This window comes from Etheostoma spectabile, chromosome 3 (genome assembly GCF_008692095.1).
Source record: "Etheostoma spectabile isolate EspeVRDwgs_2016 chromosome 3, UIUC_Espe_1.0, whole genome shotgun sequence".
Classification (NCBI taxonomy): Eukaryota; Metazoa; Chordata; class Actinopteri; order Perciformes; family Percidae; genus Etheostoma; species Etheostoma spectabile.
The window spans coordinates 16,472,300-16,491,852 of record NC_045735.1 but is presented as its reverse complement, the minus strand read 5'-3'; the positions used below and the strand labels follow the sequence as shown (position 1 = coordinate 16,491,852).

Genomic DNA, 19,553 nt, shown 5'->3' with positions numbered 1-19,553 from the left:
GAGACACGGAATGATAATTGTGTGATTATAGTAGTGATTATCATTTTGGGTGTTCAAAATGGAGCATTTTATCTTGCAATGTACCTTTTTTTTAAATGTGCTTTCTCATGTAAATTAGTAATCATACTCTATATTAACTCAGTAAATCACCCTTAAACATTGCTCCTCTCCAGCTCCTGGCCTTCCTCCAGGGCTTATTCACATTCTACCATGAAGGATATGAGCTGGCTCACGAGTTCGAGCCGTACAAACAGCAGCTGCAGTTCAACCTACAGAACGTAAGTCTCAACACCTCGGGGGTTGTACACAAAGGCAACCAGCCACGTAATCAGATTCTGCAGCTTATCATACCACCGGTATAACAAGCCCAGTTTTCACAAATGGATAGTTGTGTGATTAAATGAGATTTGTTGCTGCACAGTGGATCAATATTTGTGAGTGTTGCATTGCAGGCAGTTACTGCAGGCCTTTTAATGGTACTGTGTCAAAAAAGAGTTAGAATTAAGGAGTAAAACTAGCTGCTGCCATGCCCTCTCCTTCCATCACCATGACCTCACCATTTGCAGCCCGAGGGCTCAAATTTCTCTCTGACCCAACATGTCAGCGCCATTGCCCTGACAATTTCCACTCCGTAACCCTCTCTCCGTGTCCTCAGAAGCAGAGGGCTCTAATAGGAGTCGGAGAAGGTGAAGCTGTCTCAGCATCTCTCTAGTACGGGATATGAAACAGCCTTATACTGTACTGACCTTTTACCATCCCAAATAGAGGATTCTTGGGAGCATTAACAATTGAGTCTCTGTCCTTAGTTTGGATCACCTCTTAACAAGTGTATTTGTCCAATATGAATGTATTTCATTTCAATTAGACACTGTGACTGGTATTTCCAAACGGCTCGCCAATGTGCACTTTTCCCCAGGTGTTCTCATGTCGTTGCACGAATGTGCAGCATTTGTCCGAATCTCTTTCCTTTTCATCTGTTTCAGTCTGCTCCATGATGTACTGTAAGCAAAATAATGGTACTCGAGATGAGAAGTTGCAGAAAACAGTTGCGCAAGACTTCCTCTGTCAATGCAATTATAACCTAATCCTGTGTTTTGATCTGCGCAGACACGAAACAACTTTATGAGCACTAAGCAGGAAGTGGAGAAGCTGATGAAGAGGATAAGGTCTGCAGATCAGGACTATAAACCCCCGGGCCAGTGGACGATGGAAGGCTTCCTGTACGTCCAGGAGAAACGTGAGTCTTTTGTTGCCAGGCTTCCAGCCAGCCAGGCCCTCTTACATCCCCCCCCCCCCCACCGCGTATATAAGTGCATGGTTTTACATCTATCACCATAAACTCTTAAGTTTTTTCCCAGGCCTCTGCAGAGAAGATCCTCTCACACAGAAGCTCATAATTCATCCTCTTTACCGATTCACTTTGATGTGCTCTCAAACAAGGGGAGAGATACCCACATCTTTATCTGCAGTGATAAACAACATTTGATTTATCACACTTTGATTGCAAATTGCTTTTCAGAAGTCTTTCCAGAAGCCTGTTTTTCAGGGGAAAATGCGAGCACTATTTTCTTCATTTTTCTGTCCCAGGTCCCCTGGGATGCACTTGGACACGTCACTACTGCACATATGAGAAAGGCAGCAAGGCCTTCACCATGAGCAACACTGAAACCAAATCTGCCGGGAAACAGGTACTTTAGTTTAGTTTTAGTTCAGTTTAGTTGCAAGTGGAAATGATAAAAGCTGAGAAACGACTGAGGAAGTATGATCTGTGCGGGTGAAACAACGAACCCCCTCGAGTCTTCTAAGAATGTCTTACCCCAGAGGGAAAAAAAAGAAAAATAAAGTCGAGATGACAGGACTGTGACATGGGAACAGAAAATGAAAGGCTTGACAAAAATGGTTCAGAGATAACAAAATCCACAAATAACCAGAAAGGAATGAACGCCTTTTAGCAGAGAGAGTGTTGTTTTACACGTTCAACAGAACAGATTCACGTCATTTACAAGCAAATGTACGGAGCCCCAGAGGTGACATGGAGAAGAAAAAAAAATGAAGACAAAAAAAATCCCTAAAGTCGAGATCTTAACGTTCACGGAGGGAAAAATAAAAATAAATAAAATAAGTGAAAAATATAAAAATGAGTCCTCAAACTTGAGATCTCGACTGGAAGGGGAAAAAAGTAAAAAACATGTCGTCTACTGGAGATCTCAACTTTCAAACTTGAGATCTCGAGTTTAGCGTTTGTCCCCCAGTATATGTTTAAAAAAAAAATGTATACATTATTTTTTTTTTATTTTTCCTCCATGTCACCTCTGGGGTTCCTTTTTTGCTCTTACAAATAAGTACAAACTTTATGAGACAACAATCCTACAAGTTTTTGTATTTACTATTAGGAGGATTGTGTTGCTATTTTTAGAATTCAGAATTCTTCATTGCCGTTAGTTTTGATGGCTGTGCGGTGTGTTTTCTTCCAGAATGGTCTTGTCGTGAACCAGCCCGAGATGTTCAAGCTCAAGTCCTGCATTCGGAGGAAAACGGACTCCATCGACAAGCGTTTCTGCTTCGACATCGAAGTGATGGAGAGGTCTGGGATTGTTTGAATCTTCTGCATGTTCCTAAAAATGTCTTACATCTTACCTGGACTAAAAACATACACAAAACATGATATTTAACACTATAACCATCAGCTCTATTTATTTTGATCACCATTAGTTATAAGAGTGCATTTAAAGAAAACCATAGTAAAAATAGTGGACGTAGTATCCCAGAGTGACGTCACCCATTGGTTTGAAGCTTGGAGTTTGGCTGTAGGCTGCGGCCATCTTAGTGTTTGATGAGGGGGTGAAGGTGGGGAGGATGACGAGGGCAAACCAGCGTTGGTTATGTCTGCGATGGTGCTGCGCTACAGGCTGAAGGGGAAGGGTTGTTGACTTTCAACCCTTCTGAAGCGAGTCATCCAGCGGAGATTTACTGGCGGGTAAACGCGGAGCGGCGGGATTTGGCGAGATTCATCTGCATGTACGGCGTTACCGAGAAACCAACTTTCCCTTAAAGGAACAAGCCACCGTTTGTTGAAATAGGGCTTATTATGGTCTCCCCTAGCTGGAGACAGGTGGGCCAACGCATTTTCTGTCTCAGTGCATGCATTGTTTTAGTCTAGTGCTACACTGGCAGCGCCGCCGCTAGTTAGCCTAGCGTAGTCAATGGAGTCCTATGTTGCCAGTTAGCATGTTGTAAGTTGCAGATTAAGGCTAGACCATTTCCTAGGCAGACATTGACCCGGGACGGTGCTTGAGCCCAATATACTCCCATATCCCACCAAACAGTGGCGTGTTCCTTTAAGTTACCAGCTAACACTAGCACAGCTAGTGATTTTAGTTCTCAGAACGCTTACTAAGACTTTTTATGAGACCAAGACGTTATATGGTCAAAGTTTGAGATGAAAACATAGACAACTTTGTCTTTTTTAATGTCCACACTGTCCTGATTGACGGGTCCCAAAGCGTCCCGTGCTTTATCGTGTGTTCTAAAATAAATGGGACCATAATTTACAAAAGGAACATCATGCTCTGTTGAAGAAGACTTGAGAACTAGCGATTGAGACCATAATCTCATGTTGAATATGTTTACTGAGTAATATATCAAGACAGAAGTCGGCTCATTTTCCCATAGACTTCTCAACAACACTTCTTTTTGTGGAGTCTCCCCCCCCCCCCCCGCTGGAAATGAGCTTCTTCAGCATTTGCTTCACTTTTCAGACTCGGAAGCTTCGTTCATTATTTTTACAGTCTATAGGAAAACATTACACTCCACCAAATTCAATATCTATTTGATGTCAATATACTGTATAATATACTGCCTTTTGGTAAATGGTGTGAATAAACAATCCTTTCACTGTCTATCAAAGCCAAAGTCCCCCTCATGCAAACAGTGGTAAATTCATGTTTTTTTTTTTTTACAACTAACATGTATAAAGACTGAGGAAGCGCATGTGGATGTTTTTTGTACTCGTGCATTTTGTGTTCTATTGAACCCAATTGATACTTGCAATTGACCTAGATTATCATGGGAGTACTCCGCATTGCAAGAGCTGTTCAGGTTTGATTAACATCTTCAAAGACCCCCGGTCCGCCAGATGTTTCCAGCTCTGTTTGTACCCTGCATGGTCCTCCCCCCCCCAAGCTCCTGTTTGTTGTATGCTCTCAACATCGATATTGACTCCCTTTCTTTTTGAACCCATTCCATCTTTTCTCTGTGTTCATGTCGATGTAGAAATGACATCTGTCGTGGAACTCTTTTCAGACCGCTTCAGTTTTTCTGTAAAGTCCGGTATGTGAACTGACCAGTGCTGCCCTTTCAGAGCAGTTGCATGTGCTGCATGTGTGCTGCTAACCTTCGCTCAATCTCAAATCCACCCCTTCAACTACACTCTATAATAACCTTCACTGATAAATGCTACGTTATATACATTATATACTTTTTACTATTCATTAGTAACGCTATAAAGTTTTCTTTCAACAGTTTATTGTTGCACACGTCATTAAAATTGTATATTCTATTTAGTATGTGTTCATGATTACCAAATGATTTCCAAACCAGCTGTTATAAAGTTGCAACTAATGATTACAATACCTTGTTAGCAGGTTTTTTTTAGGGGGGGCGGGGGGGCTACGCACAATAGTAGGCTTAGCATGATCGTTCTCCGTACAGTAAAGACAATAAGTCCCGTGTTACCTTATTTGACAGAAATCTATGCATTTGCATGTTATTTCTGACAATTTGATAAACACGACTGTCTATTATGCTTGAGTGAATGAAACTCCAATCAACAAAACTGCTTAAAAATGTAATAATAATATTTAAATACTGGCGTAAAAATCACCGGTAGAGTCCAACACAGCCCGACTTTGGATTTATTTGATTTGATTTATTTTAACAGCAAAAACATAAAAACAGTGTTATATGTGGCTCAGTGGTAGAGCGGTTGCCTGCCAATCGGAAGGTTGGTGGTTCGATCCCTGGCCCTGCAGTCCCACGTTGACGTGTCCTTGGGCAAGACACTGAACCCCGAGTTGCCCATCGGCGCATCGGAGTGTGAATGTGTGTGAGTGTTTATCTGATGAGCAGGTGGCACCTTGTACGAATGTGTGTGAATGGTGAATGGTTCCTGTAGATGTAAAAGCGCTTTGAGTAGTCGTTAAGACTGGAAAAGCGCTATATAAATACAGCACATTTACATTTACATTTACATGTTTCCCAAAAAGATGTGATGGACAATTGCCAAAAAACTCTCAAGGGGCTTAATAAGTGGAAATCCCCATAGAAACACTTACATTTAGCAATTTAAAAACAATTTATATATTATTATGTAAAAAAAACAAAATTTCTTTGTATAAAACAATTTAAAATAAGAACTTGTGAAGAAGTTTATGTTCTGCTTTTTCAACGGTTGTTTGATAAAATACCATCAAACATATTCAGAGAAGATTGGAATTGCTATTTTTTTTCTCATTTTGGCGCTGGTGAATTTTCTTTGGTCCTGGCTAAAACCCCGGGTAGTGGTTAATAAATAATTTGTAAAGCATTTATTGATGTTATTTAGAGAGCTACTATCAGTACACGTATAATCGAATAATCTTCTCTTTTAGAGATTTAAAAAAAAGATTTAATGGGGCCAAAATAATGTCACATGAGGCTTAATCAACCACTTGTTAACATTAGTTAATTAATATGAGCATTAGTTGCAACTTAATAGCATCCATCCATTGTTTGCAAACAATTAATATCCACTGACAAAGTATTAACTATCTACATTACAAATTAATCATTTTACATTACACTAAACAAAAGATAAGATTATCAATTATAGCATTCCTAATAATTAGTAAAGATTATAAATCATACAGCCAGGTCTCCCAGGATTCCGTGAAATGATCAGGAACTGTTACCAGCGCACGCCAAAGTCAAGCCAATGGGAAGATGACGTGAACTGTAGCGAGAAGTTTTGGGGGTGGGGGGGTCAAACAACAATGGACTTTCACCCAGGAGACCGGGGATTGTGTCCCGTGTGTCAAGATTCCTAACCCCAACCGTCCCATTGTTGTCCCGCCCCCCCCACGACCTTTTCCTCAACTTAAGGGGCCGTGTTCATTTCACGGGATTCTGTGAGATCAGGTTGCAGCCATACGTTCATTATTTGTTTGTAGCCTGACTATTAACTCAAGTGATGAATGATCGTTATTGTAAAGTGTCACTGTTCAACTCTTCTAATGAAAGACTGTTGCATTCACAAAATCACTTGGGTCAATATGGGCTTAGGGAGACCAGACATACTCTGAAATGATTTCCCGCAATTACTCAAATAATACATTGATTGATGTCATTCTGAGAATCAATTGATCGTTTTGCCTTCTTTTTAGAAGTTTGAAATCATTCAGCTGGATGGGAACACTCGTAACTGCTGTGTATTTGGTGCTGTACTGAGGGAATAGGATAAGGGATTGGACAAAGATCAAACATTGCTAAGTTGGCTGCCCGCTGATGAACTCTGGCTGAATTGATCTAGTCAGACGTTATGAGAGCTTGATATGAGCTCATTATTGTGCTGTGTACTTGAGAACACAGAGGTAGCTCACCAGCGCTAGGCGTTGGTGTTGCCCAGCGCCAGCGCTGCCTACACTGCTCGCCCTTGGTGAGTGTTGCTGAGCCTGGACAATAACTGCACTTTATTTGCAGGATAACTCATTTATCATAAACGGCGATGCCCCAACATGCTTGTTCCCATCACAAGGACAATGTGGGCTAAGCTCCAGGCAGCTTCAAGCTTATCTGTTTATTCTTATTATAATAAACCTATAGCCCCGCCACAATCAGGCCAACTAGCTCCCAAACTCATCTTTAAATGCTTGTTTCACGCAAATTACTAAATTCGGCCATGCAAATTGTTTAGTTCTATTGGCCAGATTTGCCCAATGAACAGAATTTTGTTTGTGGTGCTCAAAGGAAGGAAATTAATGTTATTTATTGATTCTGAACAGCAGCGTGTCCCCGGTACTCTAGATAATCCACAGACATAACTGTCTGCAGTTTTCATACGGACGTCAACAAAGTACTTCCAAAGCAAACTGATAACACGAGTCCCTTTTTCTGGAAGGAGATGATATTTTGAATGCTTTCAATGCTGTGAGCATCACAAATGAGATTCCTTCCATCTCCACTGTGTTGGGGAGTGGGGCATTTAAATCAGACACAGATATCTAAAAACTTAGTGAAATAAATCCAAAACTATCCGCAGTGCAAGAAACCACTAGAGGGAACGTTAAAAATCTGTTGGCTTACTTTCATAATTTGGTTAATATTACCCGTTAACACATGCAACTTGACATGGCTCCATGCTAGTACTAATATCACTACTGAGTGGGGGGTGGGGGGTGTTCTTGTTTGCCAGTATGATCAGATAATGTTATCACCAGCTTACTGCATCCTGTAGCAGTGCTGTGTATCAACTGCACGTAATGCTCAGACAGGCTATGTAACACATGTTGAGATGAGACAAGAACTCCGATGACGTGAAGGTGTATGCATGTTGGGTGAACAACAACAACAACAAAAAAATCACTCTAATATTAAGCACATGTGGCATCTAATTGGGAGTGGGATGTGAAGCACCGAGCCAACCGAGGGCACCTGCTTGAAGTCAAGCATTAGCATATGAGCTATTTTAGTCACACTAGTCCTTTTATAGCGGTCTCAGCCAGTGTAAACAAGGTCTGTCCAGGGACCCCAAGCCAATGAAATCAGACTGAGAGCAGCTTTTCTCTGAAATTCTTCCAGGCATGGTGTGATGACACTGCAGGCACAGTCAGAGTCCAACAGAAGATTGTGGCTGGAGGCCATGGATGGCAAGGAGCCGGTGAGGAACTCTGCCTGTTGGTCTGTGAAATATTCATTCTGGGCTGGCTGATGTTTGGCCAGGAGGTTTTTTTTTTTTAGTTGTTTGTTTGACAAGAAAACACCACCAAGAAGTGAATCATTTGTCACTGGCACCCTCTTCTGGTGGGTTCAGCTTAAGTCTTCTTAAGAAACTATGACCTCACCGTCGGCTTGTGCTAACAATAGGACAGTCCAGTCAATGCACAGCACCGCTGGGTAAAAACTGTGACTCATATTCTCTGATTTCTGGGATTTTGTCCAATTGTAACTAAATGGTTTCTTAACTTCATGTTTTTTTTTTGTAAACATTGTCTAGATTTACAACCTGCCAGCCATTTTAAGCAAAAAGGAGGAGAGTAAGTGTTTGTTTTTTTTGTAATCTTTCCAAACCCCTTTCATCATAGAAATGCATAAATTTAGCTTTTTAAGACTTGGAATAAAATCCCCAACACGGTCACATATAAACACATGCTATAGAAATCTCTGTTCGTTAACACAATTACTTGACATCCACCCACTCAAATGACATAGGGGAGCCTTCCAGCACGAGGATTGTATCTTATTAGTCAGAGCACAGGCATTGGGGAGTGCTTGTTACTCCTGCATGATGCGTGGCTAACCCGGGCGGTAATTGACATGTCAACCCTTTTCTCGTGTTGTATTACAGCATTTCTTAATGAGGCGGGTTTTAACTTCGTAAGGAAATGCATTGACCTGGTGGAGAATAGAGGTGAGACATTTAAATCTCTCAGCTTTCATCTGTCAAATGGCTTGAATGCAGCCTGGCTCTGATTATGAATACCAATGTGTTTCATTCATTAGTGGACATGACGGCACGCGTCATTTGCATAAGTCTTAACCAAACAGAAAATCTTTGTTCCTTGTTCCAATTCGCTCATTTCCTTTTGCATTTCTGCACAGGCTTAACTACAATGGGACTGTACAGAATCGGAGGAGTCAACTCCAAAGTACAGAAGCTGATGACCACGGTGTTCTGTAAGTAGCCTGAAAATCAGAGGAAAGAAGAACTAGAGCCGTAGTTTAACCTTTGTGTTGACTCCCGGTCAAATTTGACCTGTTTATAAAATTTCTATATCAGAAATAAGAGTTTCTTGTTAATTAACCAAAAATAACAAGTATGATTCCTTGCAATGTGCTCCGTGAGTACAACAGATGATTAGCTCTCTGGTCTCATTGAATTTTCTTAGCATTCGAAAAAAAAAATTGAAATGTTTTGAAACAGTATTTCAGCTGAACATTGACATACAGTATACCAGTCTGTGATTATCTTCCCTTTAATATTAGTCTAATAATTTCTGCTTTTTGTAACTCAAGGATTAGGCATAATTTCCTATCAATGAGGTTTTTTGGCCATAAATTCCAAAAATAAGTGTAAAACTAGGAATAAGTTGGTGTTTGTGGTGTTTAAATATGGTAATGAAAAGAAGCATTAAATGTAAAAAAAACAACAACATTGAAATAAATGCCAGAAGTGGCAAAAAAACTAAATGATTTTCAGTTTTGACCTTGGAGGATGACAAGTGCATGATCGAATGGACGCCAACACAAGGGTTAAAGGAGTAGTTCCCAAACTCTTTCATATCAAGGACCCTCAGCTGACCCAGATCCAATCCAGTATCTGGTTTTGGTCCGATGCCGTGCGCATGTACTCGTACTTGCAGTCATAAAATCACTCCGATACCACCACACCCGATACCACCTCACAGCAATGTGACAGTAACTTCTCCGTCATGCAGGTGTATGCGACGGAAGAGGAGCGCTGTCAGCTGTTTGGAGATTTTTGGCTCTAAAAAAAATAACTGGGCTCTTGCCCAATGCATGATTGCACTTGACAACCAGGCATTAATAATTAATAAGAGGGTAGACTGAGTACAGTTGAGACCCTTTTTGCGTTTTGATTTTTCACACAAAAATAGATACTGAAAAGAAGTGAATTACCACATGACATGCCACATGACATTTCATTAGCTTGAAGACTAAGACATTATAAATCAATAATACCCATACGTAGTTTATAATTTCCACAATTAGCTCATAAAAATAAGGTGATTTTTGGCTCAACTGTACCCATATGTGGTACATTTGACACAGTACCATGATACAGTTGAGACACCCATTTGTACTGATGTCCAAATAACAATTGATTAACATGTTTGTTTATGCATTCATTTAAATTCATTCATTTTATTCAAATCAGCACTGGTTAAAATGTATAAAATAGGAACAAGATAGGTTACAAACCGTACAAATGAAAGCATTAACAACACTAACAAACTACAAAGGAAAAAACTGATTCAGGTTTCACTTTCAACATGAATGCATGTGTAGCTGTAATAGGGGGACAGTAGATGCAGCTGTGTCTGGATCACTAAATCCACATGGGTACTTAACGTGCACGGGAATGACGTCATCGGACTTTACGTTCTTTATTCTTTCTAAACTGATATTAGGAATGATATGATTTATTTTATTGCCACTAGCCCTGGGATATGTCCAGACCCAGACACTGAGCTTTCAATAGAAAAAAGGCATGGTACTCATACTTGATCTTCAGAAAGTGGTATCGGTGCATCCCTGATGTCGATCCTGGGTCGCCCGTCAGATAGGTTTCTTGCTTTTAGATGTTTTTTTTCAGAATGTGTGTGAATCCTATGAACAATCACTGTAGTCTTACAGAACATTATGTCATTGTGTTACTTATCAATGGAATTAAAGTGATACAAATGATTCCTCCTGTTGCTGGGGACCACCTGGAACCCCTTCAAGGACCCCTACATTTTTACTCCCATCACAGTAAAAATATAAATAGATACTTATTTAATTTCCAGATGCCTGATGGCCATCTTCTCTTCCATCTAGCGCATGGGTCTTCAACCAGTTTTAAGGCAAGGGACCCCTTAGCTGAAAGAGAGACCGAGTAGGGACCCTCTGCCAAATATATTGAATACAATTTCAGTTGCTTGTTAAACTGGGCCAGATGGATGAAAATAAATGGTTATTATGTATACATTATGTTTTAACATTAAACATACATTTGGATGGCAAAGTGAATCCTTATGCTTAACTGCTTGGCTATCCCAGTGGCTGCCCTACATACAGCAAGCAGATCTTCAACGTGTACATCATTTATTCACAAATAGGCTAATGTATCTTTGCAATTAATATGTTGGATTCATATTAATGTATATTGTCATACATTTATATTTTTTCCAACAAAGAAACTTACAAAATACATTTCATAAACATAATTTTGGCAGCCCCCCTGAGGACCCACTAGGGGTCACGGACCCCCTGTTGAAGATCTCTGCTCTAGATAGATAGATAGATAGATAGATAGATAGATAGATAGATAGATAGATAGATAGATAGATAGATAGATAGATAGATGTTTATTGATCCCAAGAAAAATGGGAAATTCCTGTGTTACAGCAGCAAAATCAGTCACAAAGCACAAAATATAAATGAAATACTAGGAAAAATATACATACAATATACATGAAATAAAGTAAAAAGAACAAATATTTGAATATGGACAGGATGGGGGAACAAAAATGTGCAACTGCTTAAATAATGTGCTAAAATATAAATGTAAATAAGCCAAATGTCCAGGTTGCATTAGTGCAGTAGTGCGGTGAAAGTGTATGAACAATTCATTTTTCACAACCATCCACCAGCTTTAGCAAACGTCATGTGACTCTGCAGAGTGAGGTAAGAGGTCCTCCTTGTGGTGGGACAGTGTAACAGCCATCTGGTCCACACTACCACATATTATACTACTTTGTCATTACCAGTTTAATGCGTGCCCCAAAGTAGTCTTGTCTAAATGTCTTAATGATTCATGAAATTCTCTCTAAAGCTTGATCTCCGTCTCTGTGAGACACCACACTTTATTTATTTCAGATGCTCCTATTGAGTGTCTCTACACAGGAAGACGGTATTGTTAATGCTCAGATAAGCAGGCTGTCAGGTCATGTCAGGTTGTGTTGGCTTCTTCACACAGTTTATTGCTGCGGTGCTATAAAATCTCCGTGTCTATGTGTTTCCAATAGCAACCAAGGCACCTGTGGATATGGACCTGGATCCGGAGACGTGGGACAACAAAACTATCACCAGCGGCCTGAAGAATTATCTCAGGTCAGCTCGCCCCACCGTCTGCCTGTCCTTAGCTTTCAGGAGTCATTATTATCTCCATAATGCATCTGTGAAGCCTCCCTGGTGTTAGTGATGCGTTCAGGGCTGCCAGTTACTCCCTACGTTAGGGGGCTGCATTCAGACGAGCCGCGTCACTCAGGAAATCAATGACCACTCTTCTCTTTATTCACCAGGTGTCTCTCTGAGCCTCTATTGACATTCAAGCTCCACAAAGACTTTGTCCTGGCTGTTAGTAAGTTATGAAACGTTCCTGTAAGAGCTATGATATAACATATGTTTTACCGTGTATTATTTTATTATTATAATATGCCTACAGGAAAGAGAGATTCTTAAGTTGGCAGAGCATTGTCAAATTTAAAACACACACCGCAGATGATGCAGCACCACATCAGTTTACTACGGCGGCCCTCAAGGAAAAGTCACAGCCATATTTCACAGAACACGACATTTCACAAAACACAACATATCAGAAAACACATTTTACGAAAAACAACATTTCACAAAGCATGACATTCCAAAAAAAAAACATTTCACGAAACACGAAGACATTCTAGAAAACACATTTCAGAAAACACGACATATCAGGAAACACAACATTTCACAAAACAGACATTTTATTAAAAACATTTTACAATATCCAACAACATTTCACAAAACAGACATTTTATTTAAAACATTTTACAATATCCAACAACATTTCACAAAACCAGACATTTCACCGAACACAATAACATTTAACAAAACATGACATTTTATGAAAAAAAAAACATTTCTCAAATAAGGAAATTCCAAAAAACAACATTTCAAAAGGCATGAAGATATTCTAGAAAAAATGATATTTAAAAAAATAAAAAAAAAACATTTCACAAAGCATGACATTCCAAAAAAAAATTTCACAAAGCATGAAGACATTTCACAAAACACAACATAAAAAAAATAAAAAATAAACATATTAGAAAACATGAAATTTCACAAAACAGACATTTTATTAAAAACAACATTTCACAAAACAACTGCATTTGTATTGGCTGGACATTACCATGCCTACATAGTAACGATTTCATTAGAATATTCTTTTGCTCTGATCACATATACTGTAACACTTGGACTGATCTAAAATCATTAATTGTCACAGAATTATTTTTTGTTTGTATTAGTGTGTGATCTTGATCATTTCTATCCGTTTGCCTTTCCTCAGAGTCAGATGACCAGAACTACAGGGTGTGTGCTGTCCATGCGTTGGTTCATAAGCTCCCTGAAAAGAACAGGGAAATGCTGGAGCTTCTAATAAAACACCTTGTCACGTACGTTCTCCCGGAATGGATCCCTTCCACTGCAGTCTCAAAGACATGGCTAGCCTGGGACTGATTATATTGTCTTCACAATTTCGGGGACACTTTAATGCTGTTTGTGTAACTGTCACCAGCTGGGGAAGGACCGCATGTCACGTCCATGTCCTCTACCTGCAGGGTCTCCACTCAAAGCCAGTCCAACCTGATGACGGTGTCCAACCTGGGGGTCATTTTTGGGCCCACCCTGATGCGGTCACAAGAGGAAACCGTGGCCGCCATGATGAACATCAAGTTTCAGAACATTGTGATGGAGATACTCATCGAGAACTTCAACAAGGTAAGTCGTCGTTTGGCTCTGAACGCACAGTACGCCGTTTAATGCTTACTAGAGGGGGTCCATCCCTCCGAGCTGTGGAATGACCCCCCCCCCCCCTCTACGATGTGGATTCTGTCGACTTGTTTAAAAAGCAGTTGAAGACTCTGCTGTTCAAGCTGGCTTTCAGTTAGTCGAGAGGTTTTTATGGTTGTTTGTTGTGTTTTCTATTTTGTATTTAACTGTTCTTGTATTTTAATTTGTTGTATTGTATCAGATTTTATTTTTTAGCACTTTGTGATTTTTATCTGTGACAGGTGCTATACAAATAAACTTTACTTACTTATTTACTTAAAATGTATTTTATTGCAAAATTCACCTAAACGTTGCTTTTACACACGTTTTATCATATTTCCAAGAACGGATTTATGGCCAAAACCAGATTTTTTTTTTTTTTTTTATATGTTTGACAAAAGACACTGAGCATGACACTGCATGCAGATAGAAAATATAGCTTAGCCTGTTTTTATCATGGTATATGCAATTTAATATTCCATTATTAATATACCACATATCTTGATTTATTAGATTAGAAATATAATAATTAAATTGAGAAACTGTTTATAGATAAAATAACCAAGTTTGATTGTATCACACCTCTGTTTGTATTTTACCTTGCAGCAGGTTTAACATAGTCTCATATTGCCAGACCCTCCTTCACAACTCTGTGGAGGAGAGAAAAACGTGCTCTGGTTTATTGGCATTTCTTTAAACCAATCCCGATCATCGTGGGCGGGGCTAAGCTCCGGACGGAGCCACAGTGCCTCTGCTAAATAGTCTAAAAAAGAAAAGTCTGTCTCTATTGTATACCAGTCTGAATTGGTAAGGAATACATGGTGTAGTAATCAGGGCTCCTTTCTGGACCTCCAGATCTTCCACCAGCCTCCGGACCCCAATGTGCCCCTGCCCCAACCCCAGAGCCGGCCTGGCTCTCGCAGGAGCAGGGCCATCTGTCTGTCCACGGGGCCCAGGAAGCCCCGCAGCCTCTACACCCCAACACTGTGTCTAGCAGATGCAGAAAGTGAGTACCAAAGCAGCGATTACCGCCACAGGTCATCATTCTCAAATTTCCAAAACCTGCTGGTGACCTTTATTATCTCTCCCACATCTGAACACACTGTGTCACAACATTTCTGAAAATTCAACTTGTAATAGCTGGTGGTTTTTCTAGTATGTTTAAATGGGAATTCAAAGTAAACTTGATTATCTGGCAAGGGGAAATTCCTGTGGTCTTACACTTCTCAAAGAAAAAGAAAACACTTTAACAAATGGTCAGTATGGACCATGCAGTATACAAACCATGCATAAGACAATAGCAAGTTCTGACAAGCAATAAGTGATTCAAAATCTGATTAAACCTTCTATAGAAAAGCATCACGATCACGATACTTATGCCACGATACAATATTACTGCGTTTTAAACGTGTTGCAATATTGTGCGATAAAATGCAATTCATAACCTATTTTTCAAACTTCAAATTTTTCCCAATTTCCAATGACGTCCCCAAAAGGAAACTTAGTCAACATCTGTTTTTTCTAAAAACTTTTTTTTCTCTCTGTTTATATCACTTCAATTTTATTGCTTAAAATGGTACGAACTGACCAACACATACAGTATATTATAAAAGATCCATGCTTGCCTGTGTATCGATGCAGTATTGCCACTGAAAATATTGCAATACTATGCTGTATCAATCTTTTTTCCCCCGTCCTAGAGTTTAGAATGCCCACATAAAGAAAGTGGACGGCTGTGAGTTCTACTGCAGCCTGTGGCCCTTTGGTGCATGCCAAATGCACCAAAGGCCCCCCCCCCCCCCCCCCCCCCCCACACACACACACACACCCCTCCCCCTTCATGTCTTCAGCTGTCCTATAAATAAAGGCCTCAAATGCCCAAAAAACAATCTTTTAAAAAAAGAAAGAGGACGGTGAGGGACATCTGGACAAAAATGAGGGACATCCGGTGACACCGGAACGATCCCCTAAATGAAACGTGGTTGAGGTAGACTACTCAGGATCGGATCTGACGTGCAGGGACTGTGTCGCCACTCGCGTACGCGCCCCACCATCCAGCATAGGAAAGCTGGCAGAGCTTCCAGATGGAAAATATTTCTTCAGGAAAAAAAATAAAAACATTTTCATTTTCTGTGAGCGTAATCACTCCATCACTCCGCAGGTTTTAATGAGGGCCCTGTCTGCCTCTTCTCTGGCCCCTGCATAGGTGACACTCTCAGCAGCAGTCCGAGCAGCACTCCCATGGGCAGCATGGAGTCTTTGTCCTCCCACTCCTCGGAGCAGAACAGCTCCTCCAAAACCGCTTCCTGTTCTCAGACCAAGGACAAGTCTCTGCTGGACCTCCGCCGCTCGCCGTCCCAGCTCTCAGACGGGCCCAGGAGCGCTGTGTGTGTCAGCAGCCCCGAGTCCAGCTCCAGGGAGGACACCGGGCGTACAGACGGCGAGTCCGAGGACGCTCTCAGCCTGTCCTCAATCAGCACCGTGCCCTGGCTGTCTCCCGCCCCCAAAAAAGCCCCGCACTGCCGCATGGACCTCAGGCCAGCTCTGCTGAACCGCTCCGCTGCTCCCTCTCTGAAATCCCTGCATATATCTGAAGGTAGGACGATCATCAAGTGATTTCCCCTATCGATCTCCTTCTGATCCACAAGGTCCCGATTGGATTACATTCCCGAGTCAATATCCGTTAGGTTAGGGAAATATCACTTACAATACAAATTTTGTTTTGACATTAAAGATATTCTTAGAAAATGCATGCTGTGAAATTGTTCAAGCAAGAAGCAATCCTCAAGTATATATTTTCTGTAATGCACCAGATTGATGTTTACATTAAGAATTGATCATCTCAGGGTGCCCAGGTAGCTCACCTGGTAGAGCGTGCGCCCCATGTACAGAGGCCCAGTCCTCGCCACAGCAACCACGGGTTTGATTCCAACCTGTGACCCTTTGCTGCGTGTCATTCCCCCTCTCTCTCTCTCCCCCACCTTTTAAGTCTAAGCTGTCCTGTCAAATAAAGGCCTAAAAATGCAAAAAAAAAAATAATATAATTATAATAATCTCCCATTTTGGCTTTTCCCATTTCCTCTATTGTGTTATATATCTATTTGTGCATGTCATTTGTTTACAAAGTGAAAAAGCCCAAAGTCCCCCCCCCCCCAAAAGGGACTTCAACAGAAACCACTGTTCACAACCTGCTCCAAACAGCTCTGTTGTAGTCCAGCCTTTACTTCAGAGACAAACATACGTCACTTTGTAACACACGTTATAATGCTCACTTAGCTACTAGCATGGCATGCCCTCACACTCTGCTTCTGACTGGCTAGTAGTCCTTACCTAGGTACTGTCAGGACCCTCATACTCTGCTTCTGACTGGCTAGTAGTCCTTACCTAGGTACTGTCAGGGCCCTCACACTCTACTTCTGACTGGCTAGTAGTCCTTACCTAGGTACTGTCAGGGCACGCCCTCACACTCTGCTTCTGACTGGCTAGTAGTCCTTACCTAGGTACTGTCAGGGCCCTCATACTCTGCTTCTGACTGGCTAGTAGTCCTTACATAGGTACTGTCAGGACCCTCATACTCTGCTTCTGACTGGCTAGTAGTCCTTACCTAGGTACTGTCAGGGCCCTCACACTCTACTTCTGACTGGCTAGTAGTCCTTACCTAGGTACTGTCAGGGCCCTCACACTCTGCTTCTGACTGGCTAGTAGTCCTTACCTAGGTACTGTCAGGACCCTCATACTCTGCTTTTGACTGGCTAGAAGTCCTTACATAGGTACTGTCAGGGCCCTCATACTCTGCTTCTGACTGGCTAGTAGTCCTTACCTAGGTACTGTCAGGACCCTCATACTCTGCTTCTGACTGGCTAGTAATCCTTACCTAGGTATTGTCAGGACCCTCATACTCTGCTTCTGACTGGCTAGTAGTCCTTACCTAGGTACTGTCAGGGCCCTCATACTCTGCTCCTGACTGGCTAGTAGTCCTTACCTAGGTACTGTCAGGGCCCTCATACTCTGCTTCTGACTGGCTAGTAGTCCTTACCTAGGTACTGTCAGGGCACGCCCTCATACTTTGTGTCTTTAACAAGGAGACGTATTATCTGTGTGTCTCCCTCAAGGCCTTAGGAGCTGCTCTGGATCCGTCCAAAGTCTGTCCAAACTGGATCCCAGTGAGAGTTTAAAGCCTGCCAAGCAGCCAGACCTTCCACCCAAACAAGTGCTGCGCTGCAGGACGGACGCCTCCGTCAGCAACGGCTACCAAAGACCCGGCTCAGTGTAATCACCTACCGACCGCTTCTAATACTGTACTATGTCATATCAACTGCAGTGTAATGCCGTCTATGAAATCTTGTCTTGTGGACATTTTATTTCTTATTCCTTGCCTAAGACCCAGGGCTGAAATGATAAATTCAATATTCAATTAGCTTTTGGCCGAATATTACAGTTGTGATAATTGATTAACAGCTGTTATCTTTTGTGCTGCTGTTTTACTTTGTTTTCTGTCTGTCTGAGAAAAGTGATTTAAAGGTGTTAACTTGGCTCTAGGAAAATATAATAGGATAAATTATTAATGACCACAATAGTTTGTTTGCTGTCTTTGTATATATATATATATATATATATATTTATATATTGACAACTTTATATTGAGCGATTTATCTTCGCCAAAGTCAGAGGATATTGCCTCGTCACTGTTTAAAAAATTGTAAAACCTACAGACAGACAGATGTCAAGGAGGGCCCGGAGCATTGATTTATGGAAAGAAATATACTTGCAGTTTCATGTGCCCACACAAAATAACTGCAAGTCAATCAGGCTTGAGGAGTTCAGCAACATTTCTTACTGTCTTCCTCCCTCGCTCTCTCCATCTGTCCGTCTCCCCCTTCCTCCCTTTCACCTTCTCTCCCACTCACCCTCTCTGCCTCTCTCCGTCTCTCCCTCTCTCTGTCTCCCCTTTCTCCCTCCCTCCCTCCCTCCCTCTCTTTGTCTCCCCCTTTCTCCTTCTCTGCCTCTCTTCGTCTCTCCCTCTCTCTGTCTCCCCTTTCTCCTACCCTCCCTCCCTCCCTCCTTCTCTTTGTCTCCCCCTTTCTCCTTCCCTTTCTCCTTCTCTTCCTCTCTCCGTCTCTATCTCTCTCTGTCTCCCCCTTTCTCCCTCCTTCCCTCTCTCCATCTCTTCGTCTCTCCCTCTCCCTCTCTCTCTCTCTCTCTCTCTGTCCCTCCCCTCTTAACCGCCAGCCCCCCCCCTCGGTCTGTTTATGAGCACTGAGCATGGAGAGCTCTCTCAGATCCGATGAGTGCGTGTTGACAGATTTATGTATTTTCCTCTCTGGCTCTGATTCCACTGTGCCTGCTCTGGGTTGATGTGACCCAACAGCAGGCTGCACTCCTCCTCGCTGAACAAACACATTGTTTGACTTAAGAAGCAGCCACACAGTCTCTGGAGTAGCTCCCTCGTACAGCACCCAGCCAGCTCGCCCTCGGCTCTGTTGACTCGGAGGGTGCTGCCCACAGGGTCAAGAGCAACTTGGTTACATAGTTTTACTCGGTCCAGCACCGTGCTGGAGCCGAGTCGCCCAGAGGAAGGAAACCTCCCGTTATGTGTAGTCAGACCTTTCACCTCGCTCTGAACAATGAGGCGACGCTGCCAGGGCCTAGGGAAAGTGGACTCACTTGTTTTGGTTTAGGTTTGATTTTATAGACAATGATATCTCAAAATAGATAACACTAGTATTTTATTATTAGCACATTTTTCTTTCAGCGACATGATTCACCAA

General features: G+C 41.6%; 1 protein-coding gene across 4 annotated transcripts in view; it reads left to right on the top strand.

Annotated features, from left to right (window-relative positions):
• The window catches only part of arhgap42b (Rho GTPase activating protein 42b), an 89,379-nt gene that overhangs the window by 65,898 nt on the left and 3,928 nt on the right, over nucleotides 1-19,553 (top strand). The window contains exons 7-22 of one of the 4 annotated variants that reach the window (XM_032508188.1): nucleotides 174-278; nucleotides 1,108-1,237; nucleotides 1,588-1,688; nucleotides 2,475-2,584; nucleotides 4,273-4,329; nucleotides 7,834-7,912; nucleotides 8,249-8,288; nucleotides 8,600-8,662; nucleotides 8,854-8,928; nucleotides 12,003-12,087; nucleotides 12,279-12,337; nucleotides 13,304-13,409; nucleotides 13,575-13,734; nucleotides 14,641-14,791; nucleotides 15,992-16,381; nucleotides 17,898-18,054. In XM_032508188.1, the coding sequence (XP_032364079.1) occupies nucleotides 174-278; nucleotides 1,108-1,237; nucleotides 1,588-1,688; nucleotides 2,475-2,584; nucleotides 4,273-4,329; nucleotides 7,834-7,912; nucleotides 8,249-8,288; nucleotides 8,600-8,662; nucleotides 8,854-8,928; nucleotides 12,003-12,087; nucleotides 12,279-12,337; nucleotides 13,304-13,409; nucleotides 13,575-13,734; nucleotides 14,641-14,791; nucleotides 15,992-16,381; nucleotides 17,898-18,054 (1,868 nt within the window). Of the gene's footprint in view, nucleotides 1-173; nucleotides 279-1,107; nucleotides 1,238-1,587; nucleotides 1,689-2,474; nucleotides 2,585-4,272; nucleotides 4,330-7,833; nucleotides 7,913-8,248; nucleotides 8,289-8,599; nucleotides 8,663-8,853; nucleotides 8,929-12,002; nucleotides 12,088-12,278; nucleotides 12,338-13,303; nucleotides 13,410-13,574; nucleotides 13,735-14,640; nucleotides 14,794-15,979; nucleotides 16,382-17,897; nucleotides 18,055-19,553 lie in introns of all 4 variants that reach the window. The other 3 variants (XM_032508178.1, XM_032508194.1, XM_032508193.1) reach the window with 3 other exon arrangements.